The sequence below is a fragment of the Misgurnus anguillicaudatus genome, chromosome 19 (assembly GCF_027580225.2).
Source record: "Misgurnus anguillicaudatus chromosome 19, ASM2758022v2, whole genome shotgun sequence".
NCBI classification, from domain to species: Eukaryota; Metazoa; Chordata; class Actinopteri; order Cypriniformes; family Cobitidae; genus Misgurnus; species Misgurnus anguillicaudatus.
The window spans coordinates 48,453,634-48,473,153 of NC_073355.2; the positions used below are offsets into that span (position 1 = coordinate 48,453,634).

General features: G+C 36.7%; 1 protein-coding gene across 1 annotated transcript; it reads right to left on the reverse strand.

The window, feature by feature from the left end:
- Positions 1–1,549: 1,549 nt before the first annotated feature.
- Positions 1,550–16,976, reverse strand: atg4db (autophagy related 4D, cysteine peptidase b). The gene is made up of 11 exons (XM_055195025.2): positions 16,721–16,976; positions 15,854–16,118; positions 15,596–15,679; positions 15,308–15,481; positions 11,846–12,146; positions 11,581–11,642; positions 11,145–11,287; positions 10,981–11,059; positions 10,827–10,903; positions 10,445–10,564; positions 1,550–2,031 (listed from the first exon to the last, which is right to left on the reverse strand). The coding sequence occupies exons 2-11, from the start codon at positions 16,041–16,043 to the stop codon at positions 1,867–1,869; spliced, it is 1,395 nt and encodes a 464-aa protein (XP_055051000.2). The 5' UTR covers positions 16,044–16,118; positions 16,721–16,976; the 3' UTR covers positions 1,550–1,866.
- Positions 16,977–19,520: the final 2,544 nt, after the last annotated feature.

The following is a 19,520-nucleotide window of genomic DNA, read 5'->3' on the forward strand; positions in this document are numbered from 1 at the left end:
CAGCCAACACCACAAGCCGGAGATCCGACTGCAAGCTCTTTGGTGAGCTCTGCTTTGAATGAAGTTCCATCATGACAAATAAATAAACTACTTGCATTTATAACGGTGTCTTGCAATAATAAGATAAGATAATAAGATCCCCTTACTACGTCATGGGGGGAGCGAAATCCGAATGACCTATTTATTCACATGCTTGCAGAGAGAGCCTTACCAACACAAAGTTACAGGGTTGCTATTTTTCATGTTTTCTGGGTTGGTAGAAGCATTAGGGACCCGATTATAGCACTTAAACATGGAAAAATCTGATTTTTATGGAATGTCCCCTTTAAGCTCTGTTTTTGCACAGGGTTAATGATGCCACATGGTGATCAATAGTTAAAATGACAAATTTTACCTCTTTGCAACAGGAAAAACCACAAAGAATCAAGAATGCATGATCATAAGGTGTCATGGCTCTGCAATCAAAAAATATTGTTATAATGGAAGTCAATGGGGCAAAATTTGCCACAAACAATAAATGAGAGGGAAAAAATAAAATCTGAGATATATGTATGAGAGATATATATTTTTAGGAATAATTTCGTAAAGTTTCTTTTTAGGTAGGCCTACGTTTGTTTATTTTAAAAGGGCATTTGATAGAAAGAAAGTGAATTGAGACTTTCGATCAAAGAAAGGAGGGATTAAACACTATAGAAATTTGTGAGTAATTAATTATAATAATAAAAGAGTAAATATTTAGAATGGCATATCCCAGATTAAGAGTTGTTAAAGTGTCATTCTGATGCTTTTATTTAATGGGTCTGTCTGACACACAGAACAATAGGACAATAAACTTAAAGGATGCTTGTGAGATGTGAATAAACTTAGCTTAGCATTTTGTTGTTTTCTGTAAATTCTGTAAATTCACATGACATGGTTTTAAAAAATATTTCATAAAATACAGAGTTTTAGATCTATCATCTTCAGATTGGTCAGACCTGTGGCTTTATCTGCAGTGCATTTCTAGATAGATCCAATGCCAGTTTTAGTTTTAAAAAAAAATATTTCATATATGTTTTGCTATTTATTAAAAATGTATAATTTAAGAACTAATTTTGACTTCTTAATAAACTTCAAAGTGTCTGCTTTCAAATGAGAGCAAACTTATGCTTTTAGTGTAAAGACTTCCTAAACTGTATCTATTTAAGTTTGGCTATGATGTTCAGTGGCCGGTTGCATAAACATAGCCGTGACGTAAAGACTGTGTCTTAAGTATGATTCTGACTAACTAGCAATTAATTCGGGCTAATCAGTCTTATTATTTGGATTTAAATTAGACCAATCTTCCTTTCTATGTAACATAATTAAAACAGTTATGATCAGTCGTGAAGAAAAAAATTCATGACTAACTTTTAAAGCTAGTCTTAAAGTTTTATGCAACCGGCCACTGATCAGGTTAAGATGAGAAAACTGAAAAGCTTTAACTATGCATGCATGTTCACCTGTATAACACCAAGATTGTTGATTTTTTTTCACGATGGACTTCAAAGAGAAAAACTATTTTCTCACATTTTAAGTAAAAGTATTTTAATTTAATTAATTTCTATTTAAACACAAAAAATACAAACTAAATACAGGTTTGGATTTGTCCCTCAGATTCTCACTGTCTGCTTTTATCATCATCATCATCATCGAACACATTCATGGTAATCTGCTAAACCACCGGTACAAACAGCAGATGAAAAAATACTTTAAATAATCTGATGTGCAAAGATACTCAGTAAATAAACTGAATGTGTGCTTAGGTCACCCTGCTGTGATTTTGAGCACATGACTCAAATTTAACTTAGGTTTCTCTGGAGTAACAAACAGGAAATAAAGTCTATATCACAAAAGCACAAATTCATCTGTGCTGCTTTTCTTTTGTCTTCGGCTCAGTTTGTCTTTGGTCTTTATATGTGTGACTGAATCAGTGGTACACCCACCCTCAACCTCAGCATGACCATCCACAAACGTGAAGATGGGGTACTTCTGTTCAGATGATGTCAAAGCCTGTCCATCAGAGAGAGAGAGAGAGAGAGAGAGAGAGAGAGAGAGAGAGAGAGAGAGAGAGAGAGAGAGAGAGAGAGAGAGAGAGAGAGAGAGAGAGAGAGAGAGAGATAGAGACTTTGACTTTAAAGGGCTATTTATTTACAAATGATTAAAAAACATTAGGAGGAGAAAGAAAAAAAATTAAAAATACAACATTTTCCAAAAACATACAGTCAGCTACACATATACTTGCAAAGAGCCGTCAAAATCAACTTCACAAAAACATTGATTTACTCCCCATTTACATTTAAACATTTCAATATCATTGACCAAATTGTAATATACAAACTCAATTTTAATACGAGATTTTATTAATCCCTTTAAAATTGACACAACATCAGTTGACCCAAGACCATTCATTTGTTTTTTCCGTGAGAGCCATACAGCCATTTTTGCTTGCCCAAGAATAAAATTAATCAAAACATGTGCTTCCCTCCTACTTCTACTGTATTTTGGACCATATATGTAAAACACAGGAGTAAAAACTTCCCCAAGAGACTGACACCACTCTTCTAAAACATCAAACATTGGTTGAAGCCTTGCACACTTTAAAAACAGATGAAAAACTGTTTCATCTTCACCACAGAAAGGACAACCCACCCCTACCTGTGGATCAATGTGTGCTCTGTATCTGTTTGTAGGTATAATCCCATGTACAATTCTCCACTGAAGGTCTCCAGACCTTTTTTCAATGGGTGGCTTGTACAGGGACCTCCAACTCCGTTTAGGGGAAGCACCTGGCCCAAACATCTCCTGCCATTTGGACTCTTTAACAGTCTCCAATGCATTAAGGTGCCCCACTTTAACACACAGTACATAGATATTTTTCTTTCCAGCATCACTTAAAAGTTCTAGCTGGGGTGTCTTAAAAGATAAAAGGCTACCTTCTTTTTCTTGCCATGTTACAGTCTCTGCTGAAAAAATCAGCTCTGGGAAAACACAGTTTTCTTCATCAGATGTTTCCAGCACCATTCCGTGATCATGAGGTAGAAGTCCCACTATTCGATTTAACAAATTTTGTGCCACTCTGACCGATTTCATACCCAGTTTCATAGCCAGATTCTCAGCAGTAATCCATTTTCTGTTTTCTATTAAATGTCCAATTTTTGTTATTTTTGCTGCCCACATGGACTTTCTGATAGCATCTGATTTTAAAAGGTCCAAGTCCAGCGCAGAATTAAAAAAAAGAGGTTCTTCTTTTAACCATAACCTCTGTAAACAGTCTATGCTCCGTGAAAACTTAAAAGATGCCCATGAACTGAAAATGGATCTGTAAAAAGAGCTCAGTCCAGACAAGTTCAATTTATTAATATCCATCAGGAACAGGTGACGATCTAATTCCATATTTCCTGCTTTTCTCAGGAGAGCACAGGCTACTCCAGCCCAGCTCACATCTTCTTCATACAGCAGTCTCTGTACAGTCTGAAGTCTAAAGGCTTTTATTCTTGATTTAACATCAATCAGCCCCTGGCCTCCTTCCTGCACGGGGAGATACAGTTCAGCCGCCTTCAACCAGTGTTGTCCTGACCAAAAGAACTCCACTAGTCGTTGTTGGATTGCTTTAACCAGATCTTCAGGAGGCTCAAGTATGGTCATCTTATGCCACAAAGAAGATGCAATCAAATTATTACAAATCAGAACTCTCCCCCTGTAGGATAGTTGGGGTAGCAACCAACGCCAGCAAGACAACCGAGCACACACCTTTTCCACAAGGCCCTCCCAGTTTTTCTTTCTGTACTCTTCTGTACCTATATGCACCCCTAAATATTTAAAACCACTTCTACCCCACTGTAAGCCACCTGGGAGTGTCAGATCTGTAAAAACTCTACCACACCACAGTGCATCACTTTTACTCCAATTTACAATGGCTGAGGAGGCTTTCCCATAACATTCTAAAGCCTCCTTTAGTGATTTAATATCATTTTGGTCTCTTATTATTACTGTAATGTCATCCGCATAGGCAGAAAGTTTAATATGAGAATCTATATTGCTAATCTTTAGACCCATTAGCTTCTTCCTTAAACTACACAGCAAAGGCTCTATCACTATACTGTATAGTTGACCTGACAAGGGACAACCCTGTCTAATGCCTCTTTTAATTTTTATGGGTAAACTTAACCCACCAGCCATTTTTATCATGCAAGTTGCCTCAGTATACAGAAGTTTAACCTTGGAAATAAAAGTATCCCCAAAACCAAAAGCTTTCAACGTGTTAAAAAGAAAAACATGATCAACCCTATCAAAAGCCTTTTCCTGATCTAAAGATAACACACCCATATTAACATTATTACAATAGGCAAAATCAAAAACATCCCGCATTAAATGAAGATTATCTGTAATTAAGCGATTTTTTATACAGTATGACTGGTCTTCATGTATAATTTCTTTTAATACATTATTTAATCTATTGGCCAGACACTTTGAAAAGATTTTATATTCTGTGCATAAAACCGCAACCGGTCTCCAATTCTTTAATAAAGTTAAATCACCCTTCTTAGGGAGCAAAGATAAAACTGCACGCTGACAACTTGTAGAGAGAGTTCCTTCACTAAAACATTCTTTAAGTACTTTAAAATAATCATCTCCTATAATAGACCAAAAACTCTTATAAAATTCAGTGGGTAGTCCATCCAATCCTGGAGCACGACCTACAGAAAGACTCATTACTGCTGAAGTAACTTCCGCAAAAGTAATGTCAGACTCTAAAAATTGTTTATGTTCTTCAGGTACAACAGGGAGATCCTTTAACAGCAAGTCTCTACAATTTTCATCTGAGTTTTCAGAGGCATACAAAGCAGAATAAAAATCTACAGCAAGTCTGCGCATCTCTGTTGGATCTGAAGTAGCTTGTCCATTAATGTCCTTCAGAGAATGCATCTGTTTATGTTGACCCACTTTACGCTCCAAGTTAAAAAAGTAAGTAGTTGGAGCATCCATGTCTTGAACAGTTAAAAAACGACTTCTTATAATTGCCCCTTTAACTCTTTCATTTAAAATTGAACTTAATTTATTTTTTTTCTCAGTCCACAGTTCCTTTAAATTGGCATCATCACTGGATATCATATTCTTCTCAATATCAACAATCTCTTTTTCTAGCCATTCTAATGTCTTTTTCAAACATAAAGAAGAATGGGACGTATATTTTTGACAAAAACCTCTTATATGAACTTTCCCAACTTCCCACCACTGTATAATGTTTTCAAAAAAACTTTTTTCTTTTTTCCAAGTCTCCCAAAACAATTTAAAAGCATCACAAAAATGTTTATCTCCTAAAAGTTTAGTATTAAAATGCCAATAGCAACTCTTATATGTACTTTTAGCCAAAGTAATACCAAACACAACAAACTTATGATCAGAAAAAGAAATAGGAATAATACTTGTATTAACAACCCTATTTCTTAGGTTGTTAGATATATACAAACGGTCTAAACGTGCAGCAGAAATTCTTTCATTGTAAATTTTCACCCATGTATGTTGCTTTATTGAGGGATTATGTTCTCTCCACACATCAATAAAATTAAATTTTTTAATAACTCCTGCTAAACAAGTGGCAGACAAAGCATGAGGTTCCTCCCCATTTCTATCCAAAGTAAAATCAAGAATACAGTTGAAATCTCCTCCCACAACAATAAAAACATCATCCATTTGTTCTTGAATTAGATTTTCTAACTTTTTAAAAAAAGTAACTCTTTCTGCTCCAACATTAGGTGCATAAACATTCACAAATAAAAAAATGAAATTATTAATTTCAGCTTTCACAAATAAAAGTCTTCCTGTGACAACTTCATTGACTGTTAAAACTTTAGCTTTAATAGTAGGGGAAAAAAGAATGGCTACACCAGCACTTAGATTTGTCCCATGACTCAAAACATGTTCTCCTTTCCACCATAAGCCCCATTCACTTTCATTACTTTCAGTACTATGGGTCTCTTGCAAAAAAATAACACCTAGATCTTTCAAATGAATCATTTCTAACAATAACCCATTCTTCCTCCCATCCCTCATACCATTAATATTAAGGGAACCCACCCGTAAAAAAGCCATAAGGTAGAGAGGGAGAAAGAAAAAACAGAAGAAAGTAAGATTGAAAGTGAGAGTCATTATAAAGCTTTAGTTTTTCCCCTCGGTAGTCTTTCCTTTCCTATTTTCTTACTCTGTCTAATAGTAGTTAGATGCTTTTTTAGACGAAACCTCTTTTGTTGTGACAACTCATCATAGCTACTCCTTTTTCTTGCACGCATCACAGAAAGAACAAACTTTTCAATATCAGGGAAATAATCACTTATCTCCACCCCTGTTTTTCCTTTAGTCGTGTCAAGAAAAGAGTTAATCTCTTCTACAGTGTACAAATCTTTTTCAACATCTCTGTGCTCATCTGACCATTGCTCACCATCTCCCATACCATCATCAGTAAACTGTGACAACACTTCTGATTCATCAGTGAGGTTCTCCTCTAAACCCTCTGCCTGAGCTCTATCAACCACCTCAGTCATATCCTCAGCCAAATTTTCATTAACATCAGTAGCAATTCCAAGCACATTATCAGTAGCATTTACAGGTTCATTATTAGCAACATTTCCAGCATTATCATCATCATTATCACTCACCTCTTCTTGTTCATTCACCTCTTCTGTAACTCCATCCTGTTCCTGACTTTTCTGTTCAACTCCAACATTTCTGTGTAGCTCTACAGTAACTCCTTCACCGCGAGATGTGGATGGTTGCTGATCATCTCTATGTGGACACGCGTAGCGTTTATGGCCTACACTTCCACACTCAAAACATTTCAGACTTTCAGTGCTCGCGTAAATCATATACGAGCTTTGATCGTGATTAACGCGAAACGAAACTTCCAAAGTCCGTGTGGGTGAAGTTAGAAACATATAAATCTGTCTTCTAAAAGACAACACATGTTTAAGGGACGCATTTTTGCATCCAAGGGGGATTATCTTCATAGGACTAGCAAACTTTCCCCATCTCTGCAACTCTTTAGTAATCGCGTCATTGGAGACGAACGGTGGAACATTAGAGATTGTGATTTTTGTAGCTGGTGCAGATAAAGGTGTAACGGGAACGAAAGTCTATTTAACCCATATACCACTCACAGTTAAATGATTTATCAGCAACTCAGATTTTAAAAACACAACAATCGCCTTATTCATTCGCGATGCAGAAACAATGTTGTCAAAACCGACCTGCTCTCCGACAACTAAAAGCAGATCCTCCACAGTCACTCCCGGCTCAGGCACACACCTGCACCCGTGCCGGGGTGACAAATCTGACCCGGGAACAGACTCCATCCCGGCGTCTGCTACCCGAGAAAAACACGCGGTTAATAAACCGCGACTGTTGAGGAAAAAAAATCCTTTTCACGATGTAAAAGAAACACTAACGAGGGGAAAAAAGATATTTAGAAAAAAAGAAAAAAGCGCAGTTAAGACGCACTCGCTCTCAACAAACACGCTCTCATTCACACACTCCCAGCATGCACCAGAGAGAGAGAGGGAGAGAGAGAGAGAGAGAGAGAGAGAGAGAGAGAGAGAGAGAGAGAGAGAAATAGATTATTATTGCATAATGAATATCCCAATTATAAGGACAAACCATGTTTGTGAAAAAAGTTTTAGGCAGATTGTAGAGAGATAAAGAGAAACTGATGCTTCCTTTTAAAAGTGAAATAGTAAAACGTTTATGTAGGATATCATTTTTGTAATCGTTTCTAAATATATTTGATTATTTAAAATGTTTTTACAAACTTAGGCCTGGTTTTACAGAAAAGGCTTAGCTAAAGCCAGGACTAAGCCTTAGTTAAATTAAGGCATTTTTTGGTCTAGAAGCCTAATCTTGGTGTTGTTTTAAAGAGACACATTCAATAAATAACTGTTTCTAAGAAGACACTTTAAAGATTTTTTCACGGAAGTGTCTTAAGGTAAAAATATTAAATAAAGGTTACAGTTTTGCGTTACACTTTTAGTGGTTTTACCAGCAATGGCCACTAGGTGTCAACGGTTTTCTGCATACTCGTCACAAATTAATAAATTACAGTCACTGCAGTTTTGTTACTGCTAAAAGCTTTTGAAATATGAAAACTATATTATTAGACATTTCCAATGATATACAGTTTGTCCTAAGATTAAAATTTACATGCAAAATATTAAAGTAAACTCAGGTGTCCAGCTCACTGGACAGCACCACCTTATACCTTATGCCAAATTCATACTGCATGATTTTCAAAGTAGTCGGGTCACAGATCATTTAACACTGCGTGACTAGGTAGTGTTCAGTTGCTGCTGTTTTCAGACTGCATGATGGATTGGCAACAGAGAGTTGTCACACTGCCTGACTTTACCATAGGCAAAATCGCCAACCACTTTGTCCGGTCTGCAAACTACGTCTCACAACCAAACGATTGCGAGAAATGACGCGAAGGAAACAACGCGAGGTCACGCGTGCAAGACCGGAGATCTCATGTGAGACTGGGATAATTATAAAAAATGGTAGCCCGCAAGAAGCTTACCATACAAATTGTCTCTGTGCTCGTTTGCAGTAGAAAGAAGAAAAAGAAATAAAGATTATGAAGGAGGAAATAGTTGGGAAGCCTCCTCCCCGAACTTCCAACTGCCCGGTATGTTGCGCTCTCATTGGCTGTAGGTCATCGTCGATGTTATTTTCAGTTAAAAAACATTTCACACGCCATGATTTTGAATCGCCAACAGGTCCAAACGCTGGCGATTCTCTCAGATTACATCTTTGATAATTCATACTGTGTGATTGTCACTCGCGTGTACGAGCATTGATTTGCCTGTGATTTCGGGCATTTGTCGACAATTTCTCAAAACCTGTTGGTGAGTCAAAATCAGGGCTAAAATCGTGCAGTCTGAATTTGGCATTAGACAGAAACATTACTGGTGTGCATCTTACTGGAACTGGCATATTTTAAGATCTGTTGGTGCAAGTTATTTTCACTTGAGACAACTCAAGCATGTGTCTTAGTCTAGGTCTAGGCTTAAGCCTTGTCTGCAAAACCAGGAGTTAATAACCAAGTAACTAACTAAGTAAAATAACTTATTGTATTGCATAATATATATTTCGGGCATCCCTACAAATCTACAGCATATACATTTTTTGTATACTGTGAATAGAGCTGGGTGGGCCTTGACCCCCTAATTTACATGTCTGGCCCCCTCAGATTTCCACAATTGCTTAAAATAAAATAAGAAAATGTTTATTCCTTAGTCTGATTGATAGATTGACCAATCAAAATGCTGTGCGGTAAAATGCAGCTATTTTCAAACCTGATTGGATTAGCTCATGCGTTGTTGTGCGTAACTTACGCTGTCATCTTCGCATGAGAGTTAATATTAATATTAATATTAATATTCGGTGACAATGTGCCATCTACATCATATATATAGTTGAGTTGCCCCCTCATTTTAGGATAGGACCCCCCCAAAAATAAAATTCTGTCTGCGCCCCTGGAATAGAGAGCCATACCAAATATTTTACTATGCTATACGGAGTATGGTTGTATATGTGACCAATAAAAACTTCTTAAACATTGTATAAAAATCAGTTAACCAGCTTGTAATTATAATTTAGCTTCTGCCTTCCTTAAATCTGTCAGCGGTCTGTGCATGTGATATCTGAGACTACCGATAGCTAGTGATGGGAGAAACAAAGCTTTTCGAAGCTTTGAATCAATTGAACCAATTGCTTTGTAAATTGATTCAGTTTTTCAAAGCGTTCGAAACACCATACACGCTGGCGACACCTGCTGGTCAAAATAGTGTAAAAGCAAGATCTGTCCAAACACTTTTTACACAATAATAGCAAGATTGTTCTAAAAATATGTTTTTAAGAAAAATAAATTATTTGATTTAATTAAGACATAATTAAAAGTGTATTCTGTGTTTTTAGTTTTATTTATGGCAAAAAAAGTCATTAAAGCATACTCCCTTTTTAATTATGCACATTTTTGTCATTAAATCTGTCTATAAACAAAAAGTAGACAAAATGGTAGTGTTATTAGTCAGGAGGATGATTGTTTTATAAACTTTTACAACAAAACTGACCCGAGTTCACCTACGCTGGTCATTTGTGATCAACTCCCCGTAGTGGTGAATCGTCGGATTTTCAAAACGTTTCGAAACAGTTATGACGTAATGAAGCCTCATTTGCTAAAATCGCATGACTTTGACCAGTTTGAAACAAGCTCTAAACCAATGATTCGAAACCAAAGTTTCGTAAATGTTTCGAAGCCTCATGAAGCGTGCTTCGAAATCGCCCATCACTACCGATAGCACAGACATTGTCTTAGATACACTATGCAGTAAAACGTAGATGTATTTAAAAACACATTAAAACGTGTAAATCTTACCATAGTGACATCTGAGCAGAGACTCTGGAAATCCTCCCTGCTCCTGGCGTAAAAGCCCAGAGTACAGCAGGGGTCCATACGATTAAACGGCATCTTCCTCACAGTTTTACAGTGAAATGACTGTGTAAACACAGAGAGAAAGAGTTAATCTTTGTGGACACAACATATTCTATGTCTAAAATCATATCACGTGCATATTCAAAACTGTAACCAGGTCCTAGCATGTCTGAAGCCAATGACACAAAATATCATTGGTTGTAACCAAATGATTCACAGTATGTTTGAAATTGTGATTGAGATTTGCGACAGAAATTATCAGTTTGAGGATGACAAGAGAGGATTTTTATTTTTGAGTGAACTGTCCCTTTAAATATCTGCTCACCTCTAAAGGGAAGTTGTCTTGTTTGACGTCTACAGCAGTTTGACAGTAATGAGGATCTAAATAGATCAGCTGATCATCTGCTTAAGACAAACACAATGATGACGAATGATTTATATATACACACAAACAGCAGATACACATGTACATGACTCACTCTGGAAACCCATGAAAAACAATGAGTGTTTTGGTTTTCCTCCAATGATCCCAATACAGCACCTGAGCATTAGCAATCTCTACAGATGCACAAACATGACGAGTTAAACACAACAGTCTCTATTATGAGTTAGATCTGTGTTTGTGTGTGTTTGTGTGAAACACCTTAACACATTGAGTGTAAGACGGGTTTAACGCATCTCCACCGAGACGCACAGGAACCAAAAGAATAAGAGACTTCCACCTGGACCCCAATGAAGGATCCACACCAGACGACCCGCACAGATCCAACACATCTCTAACATACACTACAGACAGAAACAGGAAATAAATACAATATTAAACTAATTATCTTTATTAATATTTATGTGTGTTTTTGCATCTTAAAAACTGAATTTGCATTTTAAACAAGATTGAAAATTTCACACTGCATCAAATTCAAGTTTGATTTCCATCTGATCTTTAGTAGCGACTCTCTGCACTGTTATTCAGGAAGTGATGAAATCTGTTAACACAACATGTGTTTGTTGTAATCATCACCCTTCCGAATCATGAGACGCCCTATAATCTCATACACATCAAGACAGAGCCATAGGCTCACCTGTGCAGTCCTGAGCTACATAAACCACCAGATTCAAGACCTCAGATGCTGTCACAGCCTTCCTGAAACACACACGTGAGATTTAACAAGCATTGTTTCTCTCATAAAAAAAGAAAGAACTTCTTATTAACTTCTGAACTGATATAAACCTGTGTGCGCTGACAGACAAGATCAGACTGATTATTTGAAAAAGCTCCTATCGTTGTTGTGTGTAGTAGGCATCCCATTTGAGATATATTTACTGCCGCTGATCTTGTTCACTTACTGGAGTATGTAAGCCACGATGGACGGTCCATACCAGTCACCAGCACGTTTTCCTGAGGCCTTGCCCAACTCTACCAAACGGTGCAGCCCGAACCGGGCAGACGGCAGATCCCCGAACCAGGAAACCAGCCTCCTGTGAGTTTCCTCCTCGTGGGTCTCTCTGTCCAACGTCGTGTCCAAACTGCGTCTGCGAGGCTTTCCTGAGTCACGGCGATTCGCTTTGAGTGAATCGTCCAGCATGTGAGGATCCACGACCTCCAAATCATCTTTGGTCCGATGATGTGACGCAGGCCACGTCCAACCTAATGAGAGATACAGGGTGTTTCTCAATACTCAAATAGATGATTCCTCATTCCTCCGTCCTAGAGCCACATTACCTGGAGCTCAGGCATTATGTAGGACATCTAAATATTTTAAGATTGTACCGTGAGGAAGCTTCATGAGGAGTGAACGTAGAAGCAATATCGACTAAACCTGATGCATGTATACATTATCCTCACCGTTCACATTATCATTTTTTCAAGTTATATCCAAACACACATAAATGTTAACATTTTTTACTAGGTTATAGTAAATGTAGACTTGTTTCACACAGTATACTGATGAATAGACGGTTTCATCGGACGCACGTGCGCTGACACGATACATGTCTGGATCCAAACTTTACTTCCGGTTTCTGTTTGTTTAAGGGTCTTACTAGTTGCTAAACTGATCTCTTGAACAAATGCCTCGTCGAAAATAACAAATGTTTTGGTTTCCTAGGTTTTTTGCTTGTTATATAAATAAACTAAGTTTAAAGAACTTTTATTCTTAGCGGAGTTTACCGGAAGTTACGTGCGGACCAAGACAGCCGCTTGTTTATGTTGTTACTGCTGAAACCGTCTATACACACATATCAATTTTATAGCACTTTTAAGAATGCATTTTATTTTATTGTAGCAGAGCAATGAACATCTGAACTTCTCAATAAATGTCAATAATGTGTTTATTTTTATTGTTTAATGCATCTGACGTTTGATAATAGAGAACTAACTTTATATACAAAGTGAGGATATGCCATTTAACGTAACGCCTTGACTCATCCATCCTCGTGTCTTTCATGGATGCACAAATAAGAAATGAGGCGTACCTACAACATGATCAAAATTACAAACATCCTAAAAAAAGAGGAAGCCACCGACTAAAATAAACCGGCAACGTAGTGCATTAACATTTCTTGTGTGTGTGTGTGCGTGTGTCTGTGTGTGTTTGGGCTGCACAACAACTGCAATAATCACATCGCAGAACATAAACAGGACTCACAAAATTAAAAAAATCCTGGTAGTCCTTCGGGCAGCCACTCTTCAAATTTTTGGTAGCCCTAAATGAATGCAAGTAGCCCGAATAAAAAATACCTTATTTTTCTGTTCCTGCTCATCTCCACACTGGATCTAATCACCATTTAATAGTGATTCAATGGATCACAAAACTCAGTTTGGATCATATAATGTTTTCCAGTCACAGATTACATTATTTTTCCGATCAGAAAATAGGGGCTACTGTTGCTTTAAAGGTGCAGTGTGTAATTTTTAGAAGGATCTCTTGACAGAAATGCAAAATAATATACAAAACTATATTATCAGGGGTGTATAAAGACCTTTCATAATGAATCGTTATGCGTGTATTACCTTAGAATGAGACATTTTTATCTACATACGCTGAGGGTCCCCTTACATAAAAGTCGCCATTTTGTGCTGCCATTTTTCTACAGAAGCTCTTAACGGACACACTTTTTTTACGAAGTTGTCTCCGATGATGACGACATGTTTGTCCGGTGGTGGCTATCGTAGCTTCTCTTTGTGTTTCAAAAGTGACGGGTGAGCAGTGGACTGAGCTGTTGGTTGCAATTCACAACCTCACCACTAGATGCCGCTAAAATTTACACACTGCACCTTTAAGAGCGAGTTCTGCACGAAACCACATAGGCATATAATTTAATTGTACAAATTAGATTTATTTTTTCTCAACTGATTTTATATGCAATTTAAGACATAAATAATTGTTTTTTTTACAGGAATACCAGCCCAGTCTCCTGAAAATGCGTATAAATAGCACGAAGTGTAAAACTCGTGCAATACATACGCCAAATTCCACTTTGGCGTGCATATGATACGCAAGTCCTTCCCATTCACTTAAACGGTGCATCTTTTTTGTCGTTTTATTTATTGGTTTCTCAATTTTTTTGCTATTTTTTACCATTTTCGCTTGGGTTTAGGGATAGAACAACTTTTTGTTATATAAAAATGACATCCTAACCCAAACCCCAACTCTAACCCCAACTCCAAGCGACCATGGTTTAAATATGGACAAAAACATTGAGAAACCTGTATATTAAATAACCTCATTAAGCAAATCTAAAATCTAACCCTAAACCCAAGCGAAAATGGTTTTAAAAAAACAGAAAAAAATTGAGAAACCAATAAATAAAACGACAAAAAAAGATGCACCGTTTAAGTGAATGGGAAGGACTTGCGTATCATATGCACGCCAAAGTGGAATTTGGCGTATGTATTGCACGAGTTTTACACTTCGTGCTATTTATACGCAACCTCAGGAGACTGGGTAGGGAATACATGTCAAGATTAGGGTTAGGGTTTAGTGTGTAGGTGTCTGGAAAAACACATGAATAAATGAATTTTGTGTGTGCGTTGTCAGAAATTCAACTCTCAGTATGTGAGCTTCTGAATGCAAGTACAGAAATACTTGATCCATACCTCTAATGTTTGGCCTATATTTTGTCATAGCAATCATTAACAATGATATTTGATTTACCCTGAGCTACATTAAATTGTAAAAGCATAGCATCTACATTAGCTTACTCCTCCTTTCTCAACTTTGCTCTTGTCTGGGTTTTCTGACATAACTGTCAGCATTTTCGCAATATTCTTTACTGCATACCCAATCTATATCATGTTAAGCTTGCTGAGGTACATTTCTCTCGTTACATGCGGATCGTAATGACTGAAAAGGTGACATTGAAGGAAATTGTGTGCAACAGATCAAGAGCATCAATGACAAATCAGTACTCAGCGCTCCCTGTAAAGTTTGAGCAGCGATCGCGAATGGAAAGTGAAACTATAAGCGAGTGCGCTTTCAAACTCAAATTCAACACCTGATGCCCAAATTACATAAAACATAATTACCCAACCAAATCTGTGAGAATGCACAGCATACAAATATGGGCAGGGGAGAGATACATTTTGGCAGCCTGACTGGAAGGCACAATAGCTCTGGGACATCAGGCTAGCGATTTTGCAAGCACTGATAAAGTTTTTGCCTGGCAGAAATTACATTTCTCTTAAACTGAGCTTTTATGAGCCATCTAGTGAAGTCATCCAGTATTTCTCACATCACAGAAAACAAAACATTGCAATGTTAGTTCCCCCCAATATTGAGCCAGCCTAGTGTGTGTGTGTGTGTGTACCTGCAGGCATCATGTGTAGCATAAGTCCCTGAGCTAACAGCATCTGTGCACTGCGAAGCATGCAGCCCCATCCTGCATCAGAGGTGAGGGCGGAGCCATCGAGGGGTGTAAAACCTCTCCTATAGGTCATCCACAGCAAGGATGAAAATGCCCGTCTGAAACCCTCTCGCTCTCCTACAACAACAAAAGCACAAACACCACAAACATCCAGAGATTAGATAGATTAGAAAAAATAAGTACTGCAGGCAAACATCATTTGTGGGGATTGAAAAGACTGTCTACTCTTACCGATGTAGTTGAGCTGATAGGATTGACCCAGCAAATACAAAGGAGTGCTTTTACTAAGACGTGGTTTGGTCTTCAAAGACCAGCCTGCAACAGAGAAAGAGGGAGATTTAAAAATGAATACATCGTTTTCAGAGAAAAAAAACTTTACTTATAAGCATGTCCTACAATAGGATTATTACTACACTTTGCAACTGTATCAATAATTTCCCCACTCATAAGAGTTCTGTTAGCAAGAAATGTAATAATCTCCCTCCATACCTCCATATTTCACATTATTCCATGCAGAAATGAGCTTAGTTTTGAGTTTGGCTTTGTCCTTTGATTCCTGGATTTGTCCGTTGTCTTCACTGAAATCCAGCAGTCCTGGGTTGGACAGATTAACAATCTCAAATGATGTAAGATCATCTGCAGGGTCCACACCACTGTTAGACGCATCACTCACATCCATGATCTGCTGGATGCTGTTGCCATGACACCCAGAGAATCTAAACCCCTGCTGGCCAATCAGAAGAGGGACGAGCACCTGTAGGTATGAGGGAAGCCAAATATATTCACATACTGCTGTGCAGCTAAACTGAAGTTAATATGTTATGATAGCCTTCTGGGTACTCTAACACGAGATGTTCATGTGACTAAAGGAATTTAACAGTTGTGTAAAAACTAAATTATAAAGATACACTATAAGATATTTATAACTCATACAGAAGAATCACCCATTTACTATATAAAAAGAGTGTTAAGAGTACCATTATGGATCAATGTATATAATACATAGCGTATTGTGAGGTTAAGAATGTCATCACAGACGATACTGTACGTTAGTTACATAACTTATAAACATAATAATATAGTATAGTAACTGTATGAGCTTGAAACAAGGTACAAAATTACAATCAAATTCCTATAATGTGGTATTTAAATAGTTTAGTGTGCCACTTCAAGTGATTTCAAATCGTAATAAGACTGTAACGTTATGACTGAAATTAATTCCCGCGGTTGTTCAGAGTTTACACCGAAACAGGAAACTTTTTTAATATGTACAAAGATAAACTCGTCTTAAAAGCCAATAAACGTGTACTTTTTAAGCAACGTGATTACATTTTAGTTATGTGGTCAAACACTTACTTTACATGCTGATTGTGTCACGTCAACAACCGTAAATATCTGCTTGAAACTTTCCTCAGTACAAGCGCGACACGCAAGGCGACTCACTTTCACTTCCTGTTTGTCCTCATGCAGATTGTATTTACTCTCTGATTGGCTGAATAGTGATTTGCTACTCTGTGATTTGCTGAGTCGTGATTCGCTACTCTCTGATTGGCCGTTAGTGAATACGTACCCGAGTTGACGCAGTTGTAAGTACGCCCAAAATAAACACACACATAAGCTGTGTCCCAATTCAAGGGCTGCGACCTTATAAGCATGGGACCTTAAAGATGAGCACTCGGTCTTTCAAGGTGGCATCCTCAGAAGTTCGCGAAGAGAACTGAAATGAGACGAACCTTCGGACGACCCATAATTGGCGTCACCTGTCAGCAGGACATAGCGGAAACGTTTTTGACAAAGCAATTCATCTGTGTGATCTCTTCTCTAAAGCGTCAGGCCTTTACTTAAACACAAATAAGTGTGAACTAATAGCAATTCATGATAGTGAGCTGGATTAATTATTCAATATACCGATTAAAAGTTCTGTAAAATACCTGGGAATTACTATTACTAAAGACAGCAACCAAAGTATCCAAGAAAATTTTGTAAAGAAACTCTTAAAAGCAAAAACTATTCTTAACAGTTGGATACAAAGAGATATCTCGATCTTTGGAAGAATCCTGTTAACCAAAATGGAATTACTCTCTAGATTTGTTTACCCAGCTTCATCTCTAGCTATCCCTTCCCATTTAATAAAGGAATGTAACACTGCAATTTTCAACTTTATCTGGAAAAATAGACATCACTATATTAACAAAAATGATTTGGTTCATAGTTATGAAGAAGGAGGTTTAAATGTTATTGATTTAGAAATAATGAATAGTGTTTTAAAAACCCAATGGTTAAGATCATTCCTTCGTAATACAAACAGCTTGTGGTTTGTTGTTTCTTCTTCCATTTTTGAGAAAATAGGTGGCTTAGAGTTTTTGATGAGATGTGATTTTGAGTTGTCCAAATTACCTCTTAAGTTATCTGCATTCCATCAGCAAGTTCTCCTGTGTTGGAAATTAGCATTCTCCCACAACTTCAGTCCACACAAAACTTGTATTTGGAACAATCGTTTTATTATACACCATAACAAATCTTTATTCTATAGGAACTGGTTTCAATACAACATTCTTTCCATACTGGACTTAATGGATACCTCTGGGAATATACTCAGTTATAATGACTTTTGTCTTAAACATAAGTTTGTATGTCACCCTAAAGAGTTTTTTACAGTTATAAAGGCCATACCTAAAAGCATGATTTTATTGATGAAAGGAATTCTTTCACATTACTCTGTAACTTTCACTCTCCCAACCCTCTGTCTTGGTGAACTCTCTATAAAAGATTGTAAATGCAACAACAAATATATTAGAACTATTTTCATCGAGAGACTACATCCAAATAGAATTAGACATCATTATATTTTTAAAGACTTTAACCCAAATGAAATTAAAGAGCTGAGAATGAATTATCTTTTCTTTCCAAGTCTTCCCAAACTGAAAGTACTCCACTTTAAAATAATAAATGACATACACCCATCTAAAGATTTCCTTCACTCACATTTTAATATTGAAGAAAACACTTGTCAATTTTGTGAAACTGAAATTGAAACCACTGAACATATATTTTTTTATTGTAACTACACAAAGGAATTCTGGTCTCATTTGTATAGCAAAATGTCAAGTATTATTGCATGTATGAATTCCCTTGAATACAAACAAATTAAGTTTGGTGAACTAAAAACTTGTCCACAACACTATCTAATTAATAACCTTTTTGACTTTGCTAAATTTTTCATAAGTGTAGAATTCTTAAAACTCCTCCATCCGTTCCTCACTTCATCAGAGAACTCGAAATGCTTGCAAACTCTCTTCATACCCTTTCAAATGAAAAATCTAATGTTATTGCCATTTTTTTCAAAGATCTTTGTACCCAATAATTATTTGTAACCCCTTGTATTGTCAACATTGTTAAAAAGTATTATTTATTTATTTTTACCTTTATTTATTTTCCCTTTTTTAATTCCGTTCTTTTTTTTCATTATTTATATTATTTAATTGATTTTCTTATATTTTCATATTTGAACTGTAACTGGTTATGGTGCAATGTGTCTGCCTTTGAGAATTGTAGTTTGTTTTTTTCTTATTGCAGGCCTGTTTTTGTATGTACATCTGACATTCCAATAAAAAAGCATAGCGGAAACGTTTCTGACTTATTAAAATAAATATGAAATCAGAAAAATATTAATTTAGTTTAGAAAATATGACACGTTGATGTAGATTAAACTATTCAACAGTATTTTAAATTAAATTAATCAACCGTAGAAATATATGCATCATAAAAATAATAATATTAAAACAAAACATAACTTATAATACTAAAACAGTGACAAACTTTTTTGATAAATACACACTTTTATTTAACGAAGGTTTTAATTGTTTATTTAAGAATATCTAGCCGTTGCAGGCGCGCAATGAATCTTGGGATATCCTCAGCTGTTAAGGATCCATTCATTCTATCCTTAAAATCGCGGAGAAATGAGGACGCATTTTGAGGCTTCATTCTAAGCATCCTTTGAATTGGGACGTCCGTACCAGCCTCAAGTCGCGATGCTGTGATGCAATCGGTCTTAAAATACGTCCTTAGAAGGTCGCAGCCTTTGAATTGGGACACAGCCATAAAGTAGTATTCGTCTGAATAACGATATAGTTATATCAATAAATGCACTGGT